This window comes from Corythoichthys intestinalis, chromosome 22 (genome assembly GCF_030265065.1).
Source record: "Corythoichthys intestinalis isolate RoL2023-P3 chromosome 22, ASM3026506v1, whole genome shotgun sequence".
NCBI lineage: Eukaryota > Metazoa > Chordata > Actinopteri > Syngnathiformes > Syngnathidae > Corythoichthys > Corythoichthys intestinalis.
Genome location: NC_080416.1, coordinates 29206513 through 29230420, shown reverse-complemented (window position 1 = coordinate 29230420; position 23908 = coordinate 29206513). Strand labels below are relative to the sequence as shown.

At 42.2% G+C, this 23908-nt stretch overlaps 2 protein-coding genes across 2 annotated transcripts in view; one reads left to right on the top strand and one right to left on the bottom strand.

Moving 5' to 3' along the window:
• Positions 1–190: 190 nt before the first annotated feature.
• crtap (cartilage associated protein) lies at positions 191–16465 on the bottom strand. The gene is made up of 7 exons (XM_057828183.1): positions 15557–16465; positions 11994–12143; positions 11761–11932; positions 1754–1882; positions 1493–1638; positions 1340–1423; positions 191–392 (listed from the first exon to the last, which is right to left on the bottom strand). The coding sequence occupies exons 1-7, from the start codon at positions 16004–16006 to the stop codon at positions 351–353; spliced, it is 1173 nt and encodes a 390-aa protein (XP_057684166.1). The 5' UTR covers positions 16007–16465; the 3' UTR covers positions 191–350.
• A 531-nt stretch (positions 16466–16996) lies between these two features.
• fkbp9 (FKBP prolyl isomerase 9) overlaps positions 16997–23908 on the top strand; it is a 39220-nt gene continuing 32308 nt past the window's right edge. The window contains exons 1-3 of the mRNA XM_057828184.1: positions 16997–17199; positions 21852–21997; positions 22113–22302. Coding sequence (XP_057684167.1) covers positions 16997–17199; positions 21852–21997; positions 22113–22302 — 539 coding nt within the window. The remainder of the gene's footprint in view (positions 17200–21851; positions 21998–22112; positions 22303–23908) is intronic.

The following is a 23908-nucleotide window of genomic DNA, read 5'->3' as shown; positions in this document are numbered from 1 at the left end:
GCAGGAGGATAATAAAAGCTTGTTTTTCTGTTTATTATTTTTTTTTGTAGAAAGATTTCCTGACCCATGCATCCATAACTGTTATCGTTATGGTGAGCATTGTATCGCAAGTCGTATCATATCATGAGGTACCTGGAGGTTCCCACCACTAATTATGAGGTTCGCGGAAGACGAGTCTGATATTTTGGTGTTTTTTTTTTTTTTTTTTTTTATTATAAAACAATTCACAGCGGATGTATTCGTCCATGTAACAGCAAGTTCAAATATTTCAACACTTACCCAGCACAACCGTAAAATCATGAGGATGGAAAATGTTTCAATAAATATAGGATGTGTGTGTGTGATTTGCCTCAGGGTTCGAGAAACTCATCTATAAACTCCACCACCTCACCCTGTGGATAACACACAAAGACACATTGGGTTGGATAAAATTTGGGGAAAAAATGGAGTATATTCATTTGAAGTTGCTATGTAACTCATGATACTGTTTTACGAATGACAACAATTCATCAAAAATAATAATCATGGTAAGAGGAAATAAAATGATACATACTCATTTATAATATACAGTGCCGAATGATTAGTTGTAATGCATTATTTTTGTATTCAGCTTTCATATTATTAATAGATTATTTATTTGTATCATTTAAATTATTTATTTAAAAAAAAAATGTATTTCACTTTTTTTTAAATTTCATTCTTGCACTCTTGTTCCTCCACGAACAAGAGTGCAGGAATGAAATAAATAAAAAGTGATATAAATAAATGAAATAAATTAATACAAATTAAAATGAATATATAAATGTTGAAATAAATGTTGAAATAAATAAATATACTGTATATTGGAATAAATAATGTTGAAATAACTAAATAAAAATTTAAGTAAATGTTGAATTAAATAAATACTGAAATAAATAAAAAGTCAAAAAAATAAATATTGAAATAAATAAATATAAATTGAAATAAATAAGTGAAAAAAATAAATAGTTGAAATAAATAGTAAATATTGAAATAAATAAATGTTTAAATAATTAAATGAATGCTAAAATAAATAAAAAGTCAAAAAAATAAAATTGAAATTGAAATAAAAAAGTGGGAAAAAAAATTGAAATAAATAGTAAATATTGAAATAAATGTTAAATATTGAAATATATATTATAAATAATTATTAATAAATATCAAATACTTTGATGACGCATTTAATAATTTTTTAAATTTTCTATTTATTTAATTTTTGCACGCCTGGTCCTCCACAGATTTGATGTGAGCCGTAGTGTGCTACACCCTGGTGGATTCTTGTCATATTGCAGCTACTCATGTGAAATGAACAAAAAGTCACCTCATCATCACTAGCTAGATGCTTCCTGGAGAAGTCCAACATTTCCATCTGCATGGTGGTCTGGTTGAAGTAGCGTATCGCTTCCTACACAACGCACATAAATGGAATAAATGTTTCTGCATAAGTTGTTGTTCTTGTGCGTTTGCCACGAACCGCTCTGGGTAGGAAGTCTTCATCGGTCAGCTCCCACTTGTCCTTGTGGAACTTGTAGTAAGCCACGTTGTTGTTCATCACCTCATCAGTGGGGTCGAAGAGAAGGTAGCTGGTGGCGCACGGCACTGCGTTCTTCAAGTCCTTAACTGTGGGCGCAAAATGGTGACATCGAGTGGATGTTCTATTCTAGTTTTTTTTAGTTCATCTGAATTAAATGTCAAGTATGCTTCAAGGACTGCAAAAACTCTGAGTAGAACTCACGCTTGTAGTAGGCAAACTGTAGGTAATGGTACATGGTAGCCACAAACTTGTCCACCACAAAACCACCCACCACGGGGGTTAGGTCGCTCTCGCACTGCACTTTTCGCTCCAGGACCTCCGTGTAGTGATCTGGAGACAACAACAGATATGCATAAGAACAGGCAAAAATATTGGCCAACAGCCATCTTTAACACTAGAGGTAATACAGCAGAAATTTTATGATTTGTTGTATCAAAGATTTCCGGTATGAAGATGTTCCACTCAGATCAATTCAAAGCTGCAGACTCACTCCAAAGAATCCCGGACCTTAAGTACTACAAACATTTAGTTTCAAGTACCGTAATTTTTGGACTATATGGCGCACCTGACTATAAGCCGCCACCCACCAAATTTGACACGAAAACGTCATTTGTTCATTGATAAGCCGCACTAGACTATAAGCCACAGATGTCCTCACAGAATTATGGGATATTTACACCAAACGATAATAACTCTTAACACTATATTTGACAGCGACATCATAAGACTGTCAAAAGACCATATGAACCACAATGAAGCTTTAAACTAATGGCTGGAAAGCTTAATTGCTTCAAGAAGCTTCATTTGGCCATCACTGCTCCCTTGGGGGGGGGGTGAGGGGGGGGGGGGTCAACCTCTGCTGCCACCTGCTGTCAACACTGTTGTCGTCCAACATGCCTGTAAATAACAATCAAAATTAATGTTCTGCGCCAATTATTTCTTCAGTTACTGTTCCAGTTGTTTCATTATTTGCTAGTTATGGTATTTGGTAACAATTTATTTGACAGTGGCGCATTAAGTCTGTCATAAGACTATTACCGTAATTTCCGGACTATAAGCTGATACTTTTTTCCCCTCATTTTGAATCCTGTGACTTATAGTCCAGTGTGTCTAATTTGTTGATTTATTTGGGTTAATAGGTAACACTTTATTTGACAGCGGCATCATAAGACTGCCATTAGACCCTCATAATTATGACATGATACCATCATCGGCATTAATGAATGCTTATGACAATTGTCATTTAGTGTCATATGGCAAATTATGTCACAAACTCCATTCATGTCCAGCATGGATCTTTTACATGCATTCAAAAATAGATAATTTGCCGGATAACACAAAATGACATCTGTCATAAGCATTAATTAATGCTCATGGCAGTGTCATGCCATAGTTATGATGGTCTTATGACAGTCTTATGACGCTCTGTCAAATGTTAAGTGTAAAAGTGTTACCAAATAACATAGGCTAGCTAGCAATTAATGAAACAAATAGAACAGTAACTGAGGAAATAATTAGCACAGAACATGAACTTTGATTGTAATTTACATCTGTAAAGGTGGCAGCAGAGGTTGACTGTCTCCCCAACGGGGCAGTGATGGCCAAATGAAACTTCTTAAAGCAAAAATGCTTTGCACCCATTTGGTTCAAAGCTTCATTTGGTCTTATGTCAGTCTTATGATGCCGCTGTAAAATAAAGTATGACCGGTTAATATCTTTTGTTGTAAATATTCCATTATACGATGAGTACAGCTGCAGCTTATAGTCCAGTGCGGCTTATCGAAGAAAAAATGCTGTTTACGTGTCAAATTTGATGGGTGGGGGTTTATAGTCAGGTGCGCCTTATAGTGCGAAAATTACAGCATAATTGTGACATGACACTGCCATGACCATTAATGAATGATTATGACAGGTGGCATTTTGTGTCACGTGGCAAATTATCTTACTTTTACTTTTAAATGGATGTAAGGATCAGAAATGAAGTTAGTGACAGAATTCAAATCGTCATTAATACTCATGATAATGTCATGCCATAATTATGATGGTCTTATGACGCCACTGTCAAACAAAGTATTTCCTATTAACCCGAATAAATCAACAAATAAGACGCAATGGATTTTAAGCCGCATGATTCAAAATGAGGGAAAAAAGTAGCGGCTTATAGTCTGAAAATTACGGTACTTTCTGGTGACGATGTATATCGTTAAAACGATATAAAATGACATCATATCATGAGGATCTCATACCGCCAATACCATGATATGGTGGACAGAAAATAAAGCTTTTATGCACTTACTGTTTAGGTTTAGGTCTAGATCAGTGATATTCAACAACAGTAGTTTGCCACAGAACAGTGGTTGAAAAACACTGCTCTAGATGTCTTCAAATAATCATGCTCGATAGAGGAGAATTGATTAATCAATTTCAATACTTGATGGATCTGTGTTACGAATGAACGGAGTACATTAACCTGTGAAATTCTGGATCATTAACAAAACCATAACTCGTCAATTTGCACTTACATTGCGTTTGTAATTGCTTAAGTTTACATTCAACTCATAACAGGCAGTCGAAACAACAACTGGAACAGTAACTGAAGAAATTATTATCACTGAACATGAACTTTACATTTTACAATATTATTCACATATTTTGCTTTGCAGCCAATAGGGTCAATGCTTCGTGGTGGTTCATTTTCTGTATGGCGCAATCAAGTGGCCTTTTAGCCAAAGAGGTCAACAATGTTGAGAATTCTATGGCAATTTGTTTAAGAGAATGACATGAATGAGCTTAGTAAGTAGTAAGGTACTAAGGTAATTAATATTGTCTACATGCAGGCACTTATTTTATCGATGTGGTAAATAAGAAGGAGGAAGATAAGCGGGAAAGTTTTTTTTTCATCAAATGATTAAGAAATACATTATACAGTATCTTGACATGTCGCCATCATGACATAAAATAGCCTATATCGCCATAGAGGATTTTTCCCATATCGCACGCCACTACTTCCTGGTATTAAACAGTAACAGATGTAATGCACACTGCACCCACTCACGCATGACTGTGAGCTAATTAACCCTTGAGGTACCCTTAAATACCCCCTAAATCCATCCATTATCCATCCATTATCTTCCGCTTAGTCCGGGGTCGGGTCGCGGGGGCAGCAGCTTTAGCAGGGAAGCCCAGACTTCCCTCTCCCCAGCCACTTCAGCCAGCTCCTCCGGCGGGATCCCAAGGCGTTCCCAGGCCAGCCGAGCGACATAGTCTCTCCAGCGTGTCCTGGGTCGACCCCGGGGCCTCCTGCCGGTGGGACATGCCCGGAACACCTCTCCAGGGAGGCGTCCAGGAGGCATCCGAACCAAATGCCCGAGCCACCTCAACTGGCTCCTCTCAACGCGGAGGAGTAGCGGCTCGACACCAAGCCCCTCCCGGATGACCGAGCTTCTCACCCTATCTCTAAGGGAGAGCCCGGACACCCTGCGGAGGAAACTCATTTCGGCCGCTTGTATCCGGGATCTTGTTCTTTCGGTCACGACCCACAGCTCGTGACCATAGGTGAGGGTAGGAACAAAGATCGACAGGTAAATCGAGAGCTTCGCCTTTTGGCTCAGCTCCTTCTTCACCACAACGGACCGGTGCAGAGTCCGCATCACTGCAGACGCTGCACCGATCCGCCTGTCAATCTCCCGCTCCCTCCTACCCTCACTCGTGAACAAGACCCCAAGATACTTGAACTCCTCCACTTGGGGCAGGATCTCATCCCCGACCCGGAGAGGGCACTCCACCCTTTTCCGGCTGAGGACCATGGTCTCGGATTTGGAGGTGCTGATCTTCATCCCAACCGCTTCACACTCGGCCGTGAACCGCCCCAGTGAGAGTTGGAGGTCACGGCTTGATGAAGCCAACAGCACCACATCATCTGCAAAAAGCAGAGATGCAATGCTGAGGCCACCAAACCGGACACCCTCAACGCTTCGGCTGCGCCTAGAAATTCTGTCCATAAAAATTATGAACAGAATCGGTGACAAAGGGCAGCCTTGGCAGAGTCCAATCCTCACTGGGAACGAATTCGACTTACTGCCGGCAATGCGGACCAGACTCTGACACCGGTCGTACAGGGACCGAACAGCCCTTACCAGGGGGCTCGGTACCCCGTACTCCCAGAGCACCCTCCACAGGACTTCCCTAGGCACACGGTCGAACGCCTTCTCCAAATCCACAAAACACATGTGGACTGGTTGGGCGAACTCCCATGCACCCTCGAGGACCCTGCCGAGGGTGTAGAGCTGGTCCACTGTTCCACGGCCGGGACGAAAACCACACTGCTCCTCCTGAATCCGAGATTCGACTTCCCGACGGACCCTCCTCTCCAGCACCCCTGAATAGACTTTACCGGGGAGGCTGAGGAGTGTGATCCCTCTATAATTGGAACACACCCTCCGGTCCCCCTTTTTAAAAAGGGGGACCACCACCCCGGTCTGCCAATCCAGAGGCACTGTCCCCCGATGTCCACGCAATGTTGTAGAGGCGTGTCAGCCATGACAGCCCCACAACATCCAGAGCCTTTAGGAACTCCGGGCGGATCTCATCTACCCCTGGGGCCTTGCCACCGAGGAGCTTACCAACCGCCTCAGTGACTTCAACCCCAGAGATCGAAGAGCCCACCTCAGAGTCCCCAGACTCTGCTCCCTCAAAGGAAGGCGTGTCGGTGGAATTGAGGAGGGCTTCGAAGTATTCTCCCCACCTACTCACGACGTCCCGAGTCGAGGTCAGCAGTACACCATCTTCACTATACACAGTGTTAATGGTGCACTGCTTTCCTCTCCTCAGACGCCAGATGGTGGACCAGAATTTCCTCGAAGCTGTCCGGAAGTCGTTTTCCATGGCCTCGCCGAACTCCTCCCATGTCCGAGTTTTTGCCTCGGCGACCGCCGAAGCCGCAATCCGCTTGGCCAGCCGGTACCTGTCAGCTGCCTCCGGAGTCCCACAGGCCAAAAAGGCCTGATAGGCCTCCTTCTTCAGCTTGACGGCATCCCTTCGGGGATTGCCGCCACGACAGGCACCAACCACCTTACGGCCACAGCTCCGATCGGCCGCCTCAACAATGGAGGTGCGGAACATGGCCCACTCGGACTCAATGTCCCTCACCTCCCCCGGGACAAGGGAGAAGTTCTGCCGGAGGTGGGTGTTGAAACTCTTTCTGACAGGGGATTCTGCCAGACGTTCCCAGCAGACCCTCACAATACGTTTGGGCCTGCCAGGTCTGGCCAGCAACTTCCCCCACCATCGGAGCCAACACACCACCAGGTGGTGATCAGTTGACAGCTCCGCCCCTCTCTTCACCCGAGTGTCCAAAACATGTGGCCGCAAGTCCGATGACACGATTACAAAGTCGATCATTGAACTGCGGCCTAGGGTGTCCTGGTGCCAAGTGCACATGTGGACACCCCTATGTTTGAACATGGTGTTCGTTATGGACAAACCGTGACGAGCACAGAAGTCCAATAACAGAACACCACTCGGGTTCTGATCGGGGGGGCCGTTCCTCCCAATCACGCCCCTCCAGGTCTCACTGTCATTGCCCACGTGAGCGTTGAAGTCCCCCAGTAGAACGAGGGAGTCCCCAGAGGGGGCGCTTTCCAGCACACCCTCCAAGGACTCCAAAAAGGGTGGGTATTCTGAGCTGCTGTTCGGTGCATAAGCGCAAACAACAGTCAGAACCCGTCCCCCCACCCGAAGGCGGAGGGAGGCTACCCTCTCGTCTACGGGGGTAAACCCCAACGTACAGGCACCAAGCCGGGGGGCAATAAGTATGCCCACACCTGCTCGGCGCCTCTCACCGTGGGCAACTCCAGAATGGAAGAGAGTCCAACCCCTCTCGAGAGGATTGGTACCAGAACCCAAGCTGTGTGTGGAGGAGAGTCCGACTATATCTAGTCGGAACTTCTCTGCCTCACCCACCAGCTCAGGCTCCTTCCCTGCCAGAGAGGTGACATTCCATGTCCCAAGAGTTAGCTTCTGCAGCTGGGGGTTTGGCTGCCGCCCAACTCTCTACGCACCCGACACCTTTGGCCCCTCCCACAGGTGGTGAGCCCATGGGAAGGGGAACCCATGTTGCCTTTTCGGGCTGTGCCCGGCCGGGCCCCATGGGGACAGGCCCGGCCACCAGACGCTTTTCTTCGAGCCCCACCTCCAGGCCTGGCTCCAGAGGGGGGCCCCGGTAACCCGCGTCCGGGCAAGGGAAACTGGAGTTCATTTCTTTTTCTCATCATAAGGGGTCAGTTTGAGCCATGCTTAGTCTGGCCCCTCACCTAGGACCTGTTTGCCATGGGTGACCCTGCCAGGGGCTTAAAGCCCCAGACAACATAGCTCCTAGGATCATTGGGACACGCAAACCCCTCCACCACGATAAGGTGATGACTCACGGAGTCTCAAAATAATTATCCAAAATCATGAATTTTATGTCAGATTAATAAAATAAAATGAAAAATAAGATATTGTCCTTACCATCAATGCTGAGATGTTTTACTGTTACGCGACAAAAGACAAAAACAAACAAACAAAAAACAACTGGAAACTAAAGCCGCGTTCAACTTATATCCAACTTATTCCTTACCCGTGTCATGGCTTTCAGACATGGGGATATGTACCAGGTATTACCTGGGTTGGACTCTTTCAGACTCATCCCATGTTGGCGACTTGGCACTGTATGTGCAGGGAGGGCGGGGGATTTTATAACCTGGACATTACAACGTTTTTGGTCGCCATCGGCAACAAAATAAACCACACATTTTCAAAGATGGACAATGGACTCTCTCTTTCTCGGCGCTAAGATCCAGTAGCAATTTAATTTCGTTAAGTTTTCAGTTTAATTTTGCTATGTTTCCAGTTTGCCATGTTGATAATCTCAATGTTTGTTTATCAATCTTTGTCTTACTGCGAAGAAAGAGGAAATGACTATCGGTTCACCATGATATTATCGTCATCAGCCTGTTGCTTTCAAACAGTACGTACCGACGTAGGAGTTAAACTGCTGCTTTCACACATGCTATGACCCAGATAGGTCCCGGGCATTATACGATTAAGCGACCCGGTTAATGTCTGTGTCATTCCGTGTCAGTCGATAGGGGCTAAAATGGCGGACGAGACTCCCGCGTCGTAAAGTCGAAATCATGTAAGTCAGGTACTTCATAACTAGGGGTGTGACAAAATATCGAAATGGTGATATATCGTGATACTTTGTATCCCAAAAGGTTATCGATATGCTCCTGCAAGAATCGAGGTATCATTTTAAAAAGGTGTCAATGTCTAAAAAACAAACAAAACAAACAAAAAAAGGAACCAACAAGTTGCTACCAAAATCTTCCACCAGTGTTAACTCTAAGGCTGCCTTGACGGTGCTTGACATCCAATCCATTTAGACTGGGATCGTTTGCCAATTCGAAACCAGAGCATTCATAGTCATCTTAACAGATTTTCATGGCATTTCATGGGTCACTTGCTGTTCATTTTAGGGCATTTCCAGGTCATTTCCTGTTGAGCTTGAGTCACTGCCTATTCATTTGGGTGATTCCCAGGTCACTTCCTGTTCTGTAACACAAAATGAACAGGAAGTGACCCATAAAATACCCCAAAATCAACAGGAAATAACTGAAAATCAACAGGTAAATGACCTTGAATGGCCCAAAATTACCAATCAACAGTAAGTAACTGAAAGTCAACAGGTAAATGACCTTAGATGGCCCAAAATTACCTCATTGCCTGGCGTTGGCTGCTACTGACGGCCATAGATGTTTAATCGAGTTTGAAGTGGGAGGGATGGCAGCGAATGAATTCGCTGCCATCCCTCCCACTTCAAATGGATTGGACATCTACTAGTGATAAACTCTTTCCAATTCACAGCAGGAGCTTGTTTTTCTGTTTATTAGTTGTTTTTAGAATATCCTATAATGATTTCCTGACCAATGTATCGATAATCGTTGTATCGCCATATCGTCAGATCATCGTTATCGTGAGCTTTGTATCGCAAACCGTATCGTATCGTGAGGTACCAAGAGGTTCCCACTCCTAGTCGTAACCTTGGGACTACCTGTACTTGAATCAAGGAACTTTTAAGTCTTGTTAATTCCTGAAACCAAAAGACGCTAACCAGTTTCCCAAAAATTCCTGGATTTCTACTAGGGGTGCAACGGTTCAGTCAGCCCACGGTTCGGTTTGAACTTCGGTTTTGGGATCACGGTTTCGGTTCGACTTTGGTTTGCTTTTTGCATTTTTTTTTTTTTTTAAACTGCTTTTATTTTACTTTTAAGAAAATGAAATAAACATTTAAAATGTAAAAATGTTCGACTGTTAAAATGCCTTTTAGCCCTTTGGCTAGTTTAGTGACTGACTACTGAATGGTAAATGGTGTTATACTTATATAGCGCATTTCCACCTTTCAAGGCGCTCAAAGAGCTTTACACTACATCGCCATCTACCTACTGGTGACGCAGCACCAGCAGCATGTGGGGTTCAGTATCTTGCTCAAGGATACTTAGGCGAGTTCATCAGTGCGGAGAATCGAACTGAAATACACACACAGTAGTAAAAAAGTTACTTGGCAAAGTAACTGTTGTTACCGTTCATGTTTTTTATTCATTTTTTTCAAAAAAAACAAAAAACACAAAAACATAGTAACCTTTGCTATGTTTGGAAGTCATTTAATGTTCTGAATCAACCGTTAAAGTTGATAAAATTGCTCCCGTTTTTGCATTAGTTCCCTTCTGTCTACTGTCTACTGACATATGAAAATTTTAAAACTGTTTCATCATTTAAAGATAGACTCAAGTCAAGATTTTGCCGATTTAGGAGTATTTTAGATAAAAAGTTACTTAGGTTCACTAGGAAGGTTCACTACAACAGAGCCTTTCTGAGAAGTTTACTGCTCTAAAATGGCGGCTGTTTACTAACGCTACCAACGCTGTCATTTCGCATGTAGTTCTATATGCATGAGATATCTAGGCGTAGGTTGTGGGCTGTCGGCTACAGTCAGGAAGTATTGGAGCCACCTAGCCTAGCATCGCGTTTGCTACAGCGTCACAACAAACACTCTTCCCTCTCCGTGCCTCTGACTTTTCTCGCGTCATTCAACCAACGTATTAACGAACGGAGGGGAAAAAAAACGTAATGCACGATAAACGTACAGAATTTGAACGTAACGTACGGCGTACACATTTAATAATCATGGCTCACTTGTACAAACTACGCCAAGACCGTACAACTTGACAGGTATGAATTACAGTGGACCGTCACAATTAGGTAGTAGCACTCTGTAGCACGGGACGTCCAACTATCAGTGGTGAGGGCGAAACTATGTGCTTTAGCGAAGTCATCTTTGATGGCTTTGCGTGCCATTTCATAAATGTCGGGGAATACATTGTTTGAGAAATATGTCCGCGAGGGAACAATGTAACGCGGGTCAAGCGTTGCAAATAAATTAACGAAGCCCGCCGTGTGTTTTCACTGGGGTCGTCTCCGGGGTTGTCCTGCTCTGAGAAAGTGATATCTGTGGGTGATGCCGGCTGAGGTGCTGGAGTCATGTTATAAGTGTTGCCATTAGCATAGGGAACAAGCACTGAGCAATGCTTGCAAATTGTTTTTTTTTTTTTTCAATATTTTCTCTCCCTCCTATTTTCTCTCCCACCCCATTGTAGTCCACGGGGAAACCGAAATGTTGCCACACCGCAGATTTGAAAGAAACCAGTGCTTCCTAAAAATTCGGTCTCTCCACTCCTCCACTCGCCATAGCTTTTTGTTTTCTTTCTTGTTTCATTTTCACTTCGCTAGTAAGCGAGAGAGGGCGTTACTCGGCTTCTATTACACAGGTGCTTGACAGCGATAGGACATTTACTTGCGGCGGGGCTGGAATTTCTCCACAGCTGTGCTTCACGTCGCATACAGAGCTCGACCAATTCATTCCACAAGTGTTCGGAATAAATTAATTGCAAAACCGAAAAGGCGCGGTTCATAAAGGCGTATTGAACCGTACAGGGCGAACTGTATGGTTCAGCTTTGAACCGCAAACTGTTGCACTCGTAATTTCTACACAAAAACAATGGTGCATAAAATTCTGAGTTTTCGTGCACCTGCTGTAGAACTGCACTGCCAAAAAAATCGACAGATATTTTGGGACGGTAACAAAGGTTTTCAAAACCCTGGAACTCACTAACCAGCTATATTGGCGTAAAAGTCCTTGAATTCCTTGACGTCCCTGGGCCCTTCCGAGGCGGCCAAGCACTCATCATAGACCTTGAAGAAGTCACGAAGAGCCAGTTCCATGTCGGACACCGACGTCCGGAAGTTGTCGCCGTTGTACGCCCGAACGGCACGAACGAACAGCATCTAAGAAAAATTACTAGGTTGTTAGAGACGGCAAAGGAAATCTGACATCGGAGTTGTTTACCTCGTAGGATTTGGTCTCCAGATCTTTAAGATGCTCTTCAGCCCCTGGTAGGCTTTTGTAGTAGGCCATGTTTTTCTGCATCATCTCGTCATTTGGATGCTTTAGCAAGAAGGTGTGAGCGGCTGACACGGCTTTGGCCAGCCTGTCGGTCTGAATGACAACAAAGAGAAACTAAAGTCAGACATTTTGCTACTTTTCCACCTACTAAGACAAAGTGTCTAAGTGACGTATGCCTGAAATTTAGCCATTTTGGTTTGAAGTAGACATTTTTGGGGCTCCAAAGTTAAAAAACAATAGTCCCTGACACCAACTGGATGGAAATAACTATCACATTTGTAGAGATATTTGTTCCCATATATTTGTTCTTTATACTTGATATATTCATTTCAATATTGCTTGTCTTTATGACTTTATTTGGATAAGGTGCAGCTCTCAGCGTCTTCTCTGAAGCCAGGTCATAAACAGATAACACAGTTGCCCAGTAAAATACCACCTTATTGTGAGCCATTTGGGGGCCTGCCTATTTGCATTTGGAATAACAAAAAGTGCGTGCATTGGAAGGTCGGGGCAGATCTTCTGAAAGGCACCCGGGGCACTCTAGGACCTCTGTCCTGGCCGGACAGCTTTTAATTGTTCATTTGTGATGATTGCTTTCTTTTTGTTGCTGAATTGTGTGTTGTGCTGTTCGTGAAAAGAATTAAAGAACCTGTGAAAAGAGAAAATCTGCTTTTTTCTTCCTCACATGAAAAAAACTATGGCCTAAATTAAAATTTTGTGTTTTGAAGTGGACATTTTACGGTTGTTTTGGGTACGATAAATGTATACAAAAATGATGTGTGCAGTCACTTTGTGACATTAGTTTTACCCACACAAATACACAGTGATGACTGGAAAAAAAATGTGTAAGTGATCATAAGTATAATTAATATTCTTTCCGCTAGGAGGCACATGCAAAATGTCTTGTCTATCCCATTAAATAAGTCTTTCTGATAGTTTCTACAGCAGTTAGCTGCAGTTAACATGTGACCCTATCTGCCCACCAATGAGAAAAAGTTCTGGAAGCTAAGCTTGAGAACGATAAACCAATACGACCAGATATCCAGTTTTACAGGTGAGAGATACAGATGTATCGATAGTAAAGTTACCATTCGACAGGAATTAGCCATTAAATATTCAATGAACCGATAGTAGAGATAGAATTCGGCTATCGCGAGCACAAGAATCGGCTTCTAATGCCTAGTTCAATGCATTGCTTAATATGATAATAATTTAGCTTTTACTTCACATGCTGCGCTTGTGTCATTCACCACACAGCGCACTTAGATCGAGACCGCACGCATGATATAATATGGACAAGCACTACTCACAGTCGTGGTTGCCTCAACTTCCCATGCATTTCGGCAGAACCGCTACTAGTCGCCGTCATTACCCGATCGTCACAGGCGTGTCATAACAACGCGAGAGCTAACGAAACCACTGTAACGCACGCTCCGTAGCATTTTCTTCACAGCCAAAACGAAACTAGTAGTGGCTACGAAGCAACATGCTAAAACAATGGACAGTGTGATCACCGACGCCAGCGACGTGCAGCGATTCATTTTCAACGCACCCAGGAAAAAGTCGGACTTTGAAGTGATGAAGGCAGCCAGATCTGTTTGCATGGGACAGAGCTTGTGTGAAGTGTGGAGCGGTACAGAGATCGTGAGTTTTTAACCCTGAAAAATAACCCACTACAATGGTGGAAAGGGCGGCATATTGTTTCCACGAAAGACAGTCTACTTAAACATAAACATGTGGATTAGTTGATCTTCCTCAAGAAAAATCTGCCCTTCAAAAAAGATATGGACAGTGATTAGGAATAAAAAATGAGGAAGCACAGGCATAAGTGAATAACTTTGCTGTGTATTAGGTTCAATGTTGGTCACGTTACTTTAAAAAAGTAATTAGTAACATTACTCACTACTTCTTCCAAAAAGTAACTGAGTTGGCAACTGAATTACTCTATAGTAAAAGTAACTAGTTACCAGGGAAAGTAACTATTTCCGTTACTTTAAAAAGAACTTGTTGTATGTCAAAGAATTTGAAATTTTCTGAGCAGTATTCGAGTCAGTGGAAAAGAGAAGAACAGACAGGTAGTTAACTTGTTAGGCGCTTCAGCAGATTTGAATTGCTTACCACAGATGTCGACAAAAGCTTTGCCCCGGGACATAAATTACACATTACATGCAGGTTCTTTCCTTTAATTTCGACAAACTTGAAATAGTGTCTATATCTCCACCTCTTAAAGGACAATTTTTCTTCTGAATGCTCTGCCATCCCGACCCTGTGAATCTGTTTTGCGTGTGTGTGTTTGCCGCACGCGGCGCGCGCTGTTCCGGTTTGCTTGTGAAATCACCGGCTCTGACTGGCTTACCACGACACATCACTCTAACCCTCAGCCAATCACAATAACTTCCATCGCATCTTTCGAGGGGCTCCATTCAGGTAGGCTCGTTTCCCGACAATTCACGTCACCTTCAAAGCGTCTGCCGTCCTCAAGATGGAAGCAAAATTATTGCTGGCTGACAGTGGGAGATGGGAACGAGGCTAGCATCAGGTGTAGCAAACACAGAAACGTTACCAAACTTTGGAAAGCATTGTCTAATTGAATGAGCAGGGACAAACAGCTTGGAGTCAGAAGTACGTGCGCTATTCTCGAACCTGAACGCACCCCAAGTCTTGCATGACAAATCGAGCAGAGAGTCGACTCGACACGGCTGGTAGTTTCTTCAATTTATTCAGAGTAAGTAACGCACCGCTTTTGACCGTCAGTAACGGTAACGGCGTTGTAACGGCGGAAAAAGTAATTAGATTACCCCGTTACTGAAAAATAACGCCGTTACGTAACGGCGTTATTTATAACGGCGTTACTCCCAACACTGATTAGGTTACAGTAATGATTATTGACCTGTTTAAAATGTCAGGTTTTTATTCCCCCAATTATACCAGTCGTAAAGCATAATTTATTACTTATTTATGATAACACTAGCAGTTTTTTTTTTTTTTCTAGAGCTGCTGTACATAATTAATATTTTTTGTTTGTAAGATGTTTACGTTTAAAGTTTGCACTTAAATTACTTACCTCTTGTGTTAAAAACACCAGGAAATACAGTAATTGAATTACTGCACTCTATTGCTGTCTGTCACTGGAGTTTTATTTTATTATCAATCCCATCCAACAAAATGACGGTCATATAGTAGGCCTTTTTTTTTTTTTCATAAAAAAATAAAACATAACATTGGTATGAAATTTTGTTGTTTAATTTTGCTATATCAGAAATGTGGTCTTTTTATATGTTTAAAATACTGTACAAACACACACAACAAATATTTACTATCATATTGTTTTCACTCTATCGAACCGTATCGTTCTTACACTGTATCGAATCGCTTGTATCGTATCGTATCGGTTTTTTTTAATCGAGTCGTAACCTGTGTATCTAGATACATATCGAATCGGCTTCATGCCAGAGATTCCCAACCCTACTGGAAGCACCACTGATGCGCCTCTCATCTGTTCTCACCTTAAAGTAGGCGTACTGCAGGTACCGGTAGGGCTCCCTGCTCTCGAACTCGTCCAGGGTCTCTCGGCTGGGTAGGGTCTGCCTGAAGGCGGGCAGTCCTTGCTTGCAGCGTTTCAAACACTGTGCCCTCAGTAACACGTTACCGAAGGCTCGTAACTCCGGGAACTCCGCAAACTTACTCTCGTCTTCCCGGCGCACCGAGCTGCAGTTGAGGTTGCAAAAGGCCTCGCTGTCCCGCAGCAGCCGGTAGAGGCGAAGGGACACTTCTATGTACTCCACCGTGTCCCCCCATTTCTCGGCCGTGTACTGTTCCAGCGCGTACTTATAAGCAGACTCCAGCGGCATGAGTTCACTTCTGGGGAAGCTCCGGAAGCTGTACTTTTCATATTGGCAGTGGACCGAAGTTAAGCCGAGAAGCACAACTAGAAGCGACAACGCGCAGGGTGCCATATTGTTTATTAGAGAGGGCCGACTCGACTCGATACACGTAGCCGGACTGAGGCTCTCCGCCCCCGGGTACCGCGCGAAGGAGGAGTCGGGACTCTGGGAGGTGCTCCTCCCACACCTTTTAAATCACAACTTTTGACTTTTTTAATTGCTGTAGGAGAACACCCGTCACGTCCAAACATTACTAGAGTTTATTATTTAAATTTTGTTTATTTTTGCGGAACGATTCTCCTTTTAAAAACAGTTGTACGGGTTGGCTCCCTTTGCCTAATTAGAACCCTGGTGAGCCTTGGTTTGACACACCCACTGCCACGTAGAGGCATTCCTTCTCGCTCATTCACCTCCCAAAAGTTCTACAATACCCCAATAAATACTTACGCATTGGTTAAATGACTTAATTTACCATTGAAAACAATAATATAGTCGTTACGTTTCGTTAATTGCCCCGTAATACCGGAAATGGGATGCTACGTACGTGAATGGGTACGTGGAGACCCCTACCACGTTGTCACTTTGCCGAGGCTTTACTGCGCATGTGCGATACGTGGTACCCCGAAAAAAGCTATCCCATTCAAGCTCAGGGGCGTGACAAGTTCGCGTAATAAAGCTACGCTTGCTAGCGGAAGTAGTCAAAATAAAAGCACACAAAAGTAGATTCGTCGGTGCCTTAGGTTGTTGTTGTTGTTGTTGTTTTTTTTTTTTTTTTTTTTTTGATTATGTAACAAACCTTTACGCCAACGCATTAATCTTAATCATTTGCATTCAATAGAAGGGGATTATAATCGACAATATTTGGTTCATTTTACATGTTGCAAACGGATGTTAAACTTGTATTATCAAACTTGACAGCAGGTCCTTCAAGAACAGGGACCGGGAAGGCAGAACTTCGGTCCAACACAGCGTAGACTGCAAGGAAACCACCTGGGAAGAAACTGGAGGACAGACGAAGGAAGTTTTACCATCTCCTCGGAATAGAAACACGCACAAAATAAAATGCTGCGAGGCGTTCAAGGATTCTGCTGTCTGGCGGTTCTGGTGGCGTTGGCCGCCTGCAGCGCACCTCTGGTTCCGTTAGACGACATAGTAATTGAGAAGACTTTCGTCCCGGAGAAGTGCACGCGCGCCGTCAAAGTGGGTGACTACGTCCGGTACCACTACAACGGCATGTTCCCGGACGGCAAGAAGTTCGACTCCAGGTGAATTACGCACTCGCTTTGCCCAGTTGATGCACCGTGGGAACTTTTGCAGGCTTGTGGGTTGGTTCCGAGAGCCACGCAGGCAACATTTCTGAGCTGTCCGTACAAGTTGGCACTCAAATAGCATCCTTAAAAAACCCAACCTACTTTGAAGTAGGAATGCAGAATACGTACTTAAGTATTTCACCGAAACAATTGTTTACACTGTCAGTTTTACAATGTAGACTCAAAGTGGTTCAGGTTAAATTGACCAGAACTCAAAGGCCCCGTTGAATTGAATTCTTAGTGTGAACACTAAACTGAATTGAGTTCTTGTTATTACTATCCAAAGAAGTCTTTATTTAGTGTGCTGAAAGTGGTTCATGTTCACTTTACCCAGTAACGACTAAGGTCCATTCAGGTCTTAATTGGATGAGAAAGAAATTTGTCTTTTTGATCAAATCTTCTGCGGAAGATGACACTAATTTAATTTCCTTTGTAATCCTTTGATGCAAGGGTGTATGTTTGCATAGGGACGGTAGGGAAATCACATAACTCCACCAACTTTTCAGGATGCTCCAATTGTCCCCACCCACTTTTAAGCAACCTTATCTGCATTACAGAATGAATTCAGTTGTATGGGTGATTTAGATTGTCTTCCCGTATGTTGTAAGGATAGAATAGACCCTATCAAGTGAATTATTTTCATTATGTTCAGACTCACATTTGTCCCTTTTCACTTGCTGAAATTGATAGTCCATTTTTTTCCCTTAAATGCACATTTGATTGGCTGATGACTTACTCCAACACATACACACACACACATGCACTCACAGCCCTGACAGAAATACAACATGTCGCCGCCTCCCCCCCCTTAAAAAAGGAGGGACATTAGAAGTTTTTTTTTTCGGCCAGCAGCAGCCACTGTAGATAATGTGAAAAGGTGGAGGTGGGGAACAAACCACTAATTTTGCTACTGAAAGTCCAACCTGCATCAGAGTTAGTATAACATTAAACTGTGAATTTGCTAATCTCCCAATTGACTCTGGAGTTTTTGGAGTTTTCCTTGCCGGCATGGAGGGTCTTAAGGATAGGGGATACCCAGGACTTGAACTGTATCTATTCATCTTTGTTGCTTCATTTCTAATTTTGTATCATATTGCCTCTGTAAAGCCGTTTGAGACCTCTGTTGTGATTGAGGGCTATACAAATTGAATTGAATTGAATTGAATTAATCTGCAAAACTCGAGTTGGCTGCTTAGAGAGGTGTCCTCCTGTAATTGTTTTCCACTGTTAACATTAAATAATCTGTGAGAAATGTATTGAACCGAGGTTTACCTTTTCATTTTTATTTTATTTCTGTGGTCTTCAAGCAGCCCAAAGGAGCTTTCATGTTTTTGTTGAGTTTGGCTGTGCTTGTGGACAAAAACAGTATTGTTTTACCTGAAGGAAGGCTCCATTTTTGTTTATTTTTGTTATTTCTGTTAATTTCATATTGACAATGTTGAGTGGCAAATGTTTAGTTTTTTGCATTTCTGGATGGTTAAGTGTTTATTAACGGTTTATTCTGTTTATTGTGTATGTTATATAATTTAAGTTATGTTCAAATATTGCTATTTAAATTTGTTAATAAAATCCAGACATTTATTCTGGAAGTTTTCAAAATGGTTCTCTAGTAGTTTTTGAAAATAAAGGTGTGCTGGCTATACACACCAGTATGGGAAATCAATTGACCATTTGCGGAGCATTGCTGCCACCTGCCGGTCAGAATAATTCGCTGCATCTATTTTTGTCTCACAGTTTGGCTCATAATCTCATTCACTTACACAGTGCGGTGTCAATCGGTAGCATTGACACTCGTGAATGAATGCTTTCTGTTACGTTTATGCCTCTGAAATATATGTCTGTTAGTATTTTATGTTAACTACCGTAATTTTCAGACTATAAGCCACTATTTTTTTTCCTTCATTTTGAATCCTGCGGCTTATAGTCCAGTGCGGCTTATTTTTTTTATTTATTTGGGTTAATAGGCAACACTTTATTTGACAGCAGCGTCATAACACTGTCATATGACCGTCACAATTATGACATGATACTATCATGGGCATTACTGGATGCTTATGTCATTAAGTGTAATCCGGCAAATTATGTCACCAACTCCATTTACATCCATTCAAAAGTGAGATAATTTGCCGGATAACCCTAAATGATATTTGTTATAAGCATTCATAAATGCCCATTGGCAGTGTCATGTCATAATTATGATTGTCTAATGACAGTCTTATGGCGCCACTGTCAAATAAAGCAATTAATGAAACAACTGGAACATTAACTGAAGAAATGATTAGCACAGGACATGAATTTTGATTTAATTTACATATGTAGTGCTGCAATGCATGCTAGGAGGCATGTTGGACAACAACAGTGTTGACGCAGGTGGCAGCAGAGGTTGACTGTCTCCCCCCCAGGGAGCAGTGCTGGCCAAATGAAGCTTTTTGAAGCAATGAAGCTTTGCAGCCAATTGGTTCAAAGCTTGGTGGTTCATTTGGTCTTATGACAGTCGTATGATGCTGCTGTCAAATAAAATGTTACCAGTTAATATTTTTTGGGGTGTAAATATCCCATAATACAGTGAGGACAGCTGGGGCTTATAGTCCAGTGTGGCTTATCTATGGACAAATGCCGTTTTCGTGCCAAATTTGGTGGGTGGGTAAATTACGGTATAACATATGGATGCGCAATATATGTTTACTTCTGTGGTGAAGGGTCATATGTACAGAACTTCATATGTTGTTGTGTTATAGAAGCCAGCAAATGCTTAAGGCTGGTAGCTCAAGCAAGTGTGCTATCCATATAATAGTTGTGTATATAAGTGTATTGTGCAGTTTGCTGTATATCGAGTGTTGAATATGTGTATGTTTTTTGTGTTGTAGTTTCACAATATTGAGACGAGTCTCTTCCCATAAAACAAGAAAAGACCAAGCCTTGTCGTTTATGGAAGTGCATTCATTGTTAGCTGCCTGTCGGACAGTGCAAAAAGGAAACGCACTATTTTGGGCTGTACAAAAGGCTTGAATCGAACGGTGTATCACCTGAACCAATATATATGAAAGTTAGTATAAGTAAATACAAATGTATTTTGCATTGATCATTTAACCTATCAATTAATTAGGTTCATATTCGTGAGAAATGTAGCCCTGACCCTGTTCACTCAATTTGTTTGTCCTGTCCCTAACAAAAAGTGTAAATGGAGGTTATGCTGTTATATCGTCCCCTACCAATGACCCCAAACCTATGCCCTTGCTTTGATTTGATATGAATTTGATTTCCCTAATTTGAACTAAGGCTGTCAAACGATTAAAATTTTTAATCAAGTTAATCACAGCTTAAAAATTAATCGGAATTAATCGCAATTCAAACCATCTCTAAAATATGCCACATTTTTCTATTGTTGGAATGGAAAGATAAGAAACAAGGCGGATATATACATTCAACATACTGTACATAAGTACTGTATTTGTTTATTAAGACAATAAATCAACAAGATGGCATTAACATTATTAACATTCTCTTAAAGCAATCCATGGATAGAAAGGCTTGTAGTTCTTAAAAGATAAATGATAGTACAAGTTATAGAAATGTTATATTAAAACCCCTCTTAATGTTTTCTTTTTAATAAAATTTGTAAAATTTTCAATCAAAAAATGAACTAGTCGCTCACCATTGTTGATGTCAATAATTACACAATGGTCATGGCGCTGAAACCCATAAAATCAGTCGCACCCAAGCGCCAGCAGAGGGTGACAAAACACTAAGAAACACAAGTAACAATTGGACATGACACTGTGCTGTCATTTTAATCAGTTTGAGCGGGGCATGTGCGTTAAATGCGTCAAATATTTTAACATGATTAATTTTTAAAAATTAATTACTGCCCGTTAACGCGATACTTTTGACAGCCCTAATTTGAACACAAAGTGGTTCTGGTTCACATAGCTTTGAAAAGGGACTCCAATTTTAATTATACTCAGTACGAACTCTAAAACCAACTGAATCAATTTTTTTTACCATACGAAGCCACACGGGTGCTAACCATCATATGCTATTGTTTAGCCTCAACTGGATTCATTAACTTACTACTATTCATTCTTCATACAGCCGCTGGAAACAGAAATGTTGTTTTAATCCATCTGCAGGCGAACGGAAGATTAATTATTGATTGGTTGATGATTTTACGACACTGTGCAGGTGTGCATTGGTCCTCATGGGAAACGCAGTCTTCCTGAAGGCAAAAAACTACCACTTTTGTCCACCGGCGTCACTAAAATCGAACAAAATTGAAGCGTTACCAAGTGTGCTTAAAACCTGTGGGAGCAGTTAGCCTAATGTGAACACAAAGTGAACTAAAGAGAGTTAGGCATTATGTGTGAATGCAAATATCACCTGAATCCATTCGGTTCCAAATAAACTCGCAATATGAATGCTAAAGTAAATTCTATTGCTATTTCTGAAGTTTCCAGTTGGTATGAATCTTTCCTCAAGTCTTCTTCAAGTGGCTCAAATAGGAAATTCGGTCCATTTACTAAAATGAACTGTAGTGAAAATGGATTTAAGTCCAATTCACTTATTTCGAACGACACTTAACCTGGCCTGAACGTCCCCTTATGTTGCAGTTACGATCGCGGCAGCACCTACAATGTGTTTGTGGGCAAGGGGCAGCTGATCCAAGGCATGGACAAAGCTCTGGTGGGCATGTGTGTCAACGAAAGACGACTGGTCAAAATTCCACCGCAACTCGCCTACGGGAAGAAAGGATACGGTGAGTTCGATATTGAGATTAACATTGCAGCGCTTCTCAAACCTTTACAAAGTGTTTATTGACAGTAATTGTAGTTGGTAATTAAGGTTCAAAATCATGTCTGCATGCTTTTCAGGTGACATCATCCCAGCGGATGCCATCCTCCATTTTGACGTGCTGCTGCTGGACGTGTGGAACCCTGAGGACGGCGTGCAGATCAATACATACCACACCCCCACCGTCTGCTCCCGCAAGGTGATGGTGTCCGACTATGTGCGCTACCATTACAACGGCACGCTGCTCGACGGGACGCTGTTTGACTCCAGGTACATGTCCTAAATCTACATTTGCCCTAAAAAGCATCATTATTTACCCTGGAATGATATATTCAAACACAAAATTCTTCGTCACTTTTAAAGATAATGTGTTATCTGGTGGTGGTATGAAAACGTATCTGAAGCTTTCGGAATTTCTCACATTTCTGCATAAAATCACCATAAAATGTGATCTGACCTTTGTCGAAATCATGTCGAAATCACACAGATGAAAAAACAGTGTCTGCTGAAACTAAAACCACCCAAACATCTATAGGTTTTCATATTTTGATGAGGATAGCATGCAAACAATGACAGAAGGGGGAAAATTAAGTAAGTGAACACTCTGCCCAAGGAAACTTAAAGTGCAATTGAAACCAAATTTTACCAAACAATTTAAGTCAGGTGTGTGCCCAATCACTGATGAGTGGTATAAACCTGCCCTGCCCACTATAAAACGCACACCTGGTAAGAATTGTCTTGATGAGAAGCATTGTCTGATGTGCATCATGGCTCGCTCAAAAGAGCTGTCTGACCACCTGTGAACAAGGATTGTTGATTTGTATAAAGCTGGGAAAGGATACAAAACCATCTCTAAAAGTCTGGATGTTCATCAATCGACAGTCAGAGAAGTTGTCTACAAATGGAGAGAGTTTGGCACCGTTGCTTCTCTCCCAAGGAGTGGCCATCCACCAAAGATGATGCCAAGAGTTCAGTACAGAATACTCAAAGAGCTGGAAAAAAAAAAAGAACCCTAGAGTGTCTGCTAAAGACTTTCAGAAATCACTGGCACAGTCCAATATCTACAGTATGTGCACACATCAACTATATGTAAAACTATGGACAAGAATGGTGTGCATGTGAGGACTCCACGGAGGAAGCCACCACTGTCTAAAAAAAGATTGATGCTCGTTTAATGTTCACAAAAAGGCACTTGGACACTCCACAGACGTTTTGGCAAAATATTTTGTGGACTTATAAAACCAAAGTTGAATTGTTTGGGAGTAACACACAACGTCATGTGTGGAGGAAAAAAATGGAACAGCTCACCAACATCAGCACCTCATCCCCACTGTGAATCATGGTGGATTGAGCATCATGATTTGGGGCTGTTTTGCTGCCTTTGAGCCTGGACAACTTGCAATCATTAATGAAAGAATGAATTCAAAAGTTTATCAGGATGTTTTGCAGGAAAACCAGAGGCAGTCTGTCAGACAGTTGAAGCTAAAAAGAGGATTGATGCTGCAACAAAACAATGATCCAAAACACAGAAGTAAATAAACTTTCACAAGAACAAAATACACTTTCTGAAGCGGCCAAGTCAAAGTCCAGACTTGAACCCCATTGAGATGCTGTGGCATGACCTAAAGACAGCGATTCACGCCAGACATCCCAGGAATCTGACTGAACTACAGCAGTTTTGTAGAGAAGAATGAGCCAAGATTAGTCCTGATCGATGTACCGGACTGATCTGCAGCTACGGAAGTGTCTGGTTGAAGTTATTGCTGCCAAAGCGGGGGCCATAAAATATTAAATGTGATGGTTCACTTACTTATTTTCCCCCCTTCTCTAATTGTTTGCATACTATCCTCATTAAAATTTGAAAACCTCTAAATGT

Coding starts and splice junctions, on each gene's coding strand:
- crtap (XM_057828183.1), bottom strand. CDS start 16,006: ATGGCACCCTGCGCGTTGTCGCTTCTAGTTGTGCTTCTCGGCTTAACT. Junction 1,424..1,492: donor AAGACTTCCTACCCAGAGCG/GTTCGTGGCAAA, acceptor TGCGTTGTGTAG/GAAGCGATACGCTACTTCAA. Junction 393..1,339: donor ATCTAGCTAGTGATGATGAG/GTGACTTTTTGT, acceptor TGTTATCCACAG/GGTGAGGTGGTGGAGTTTAT.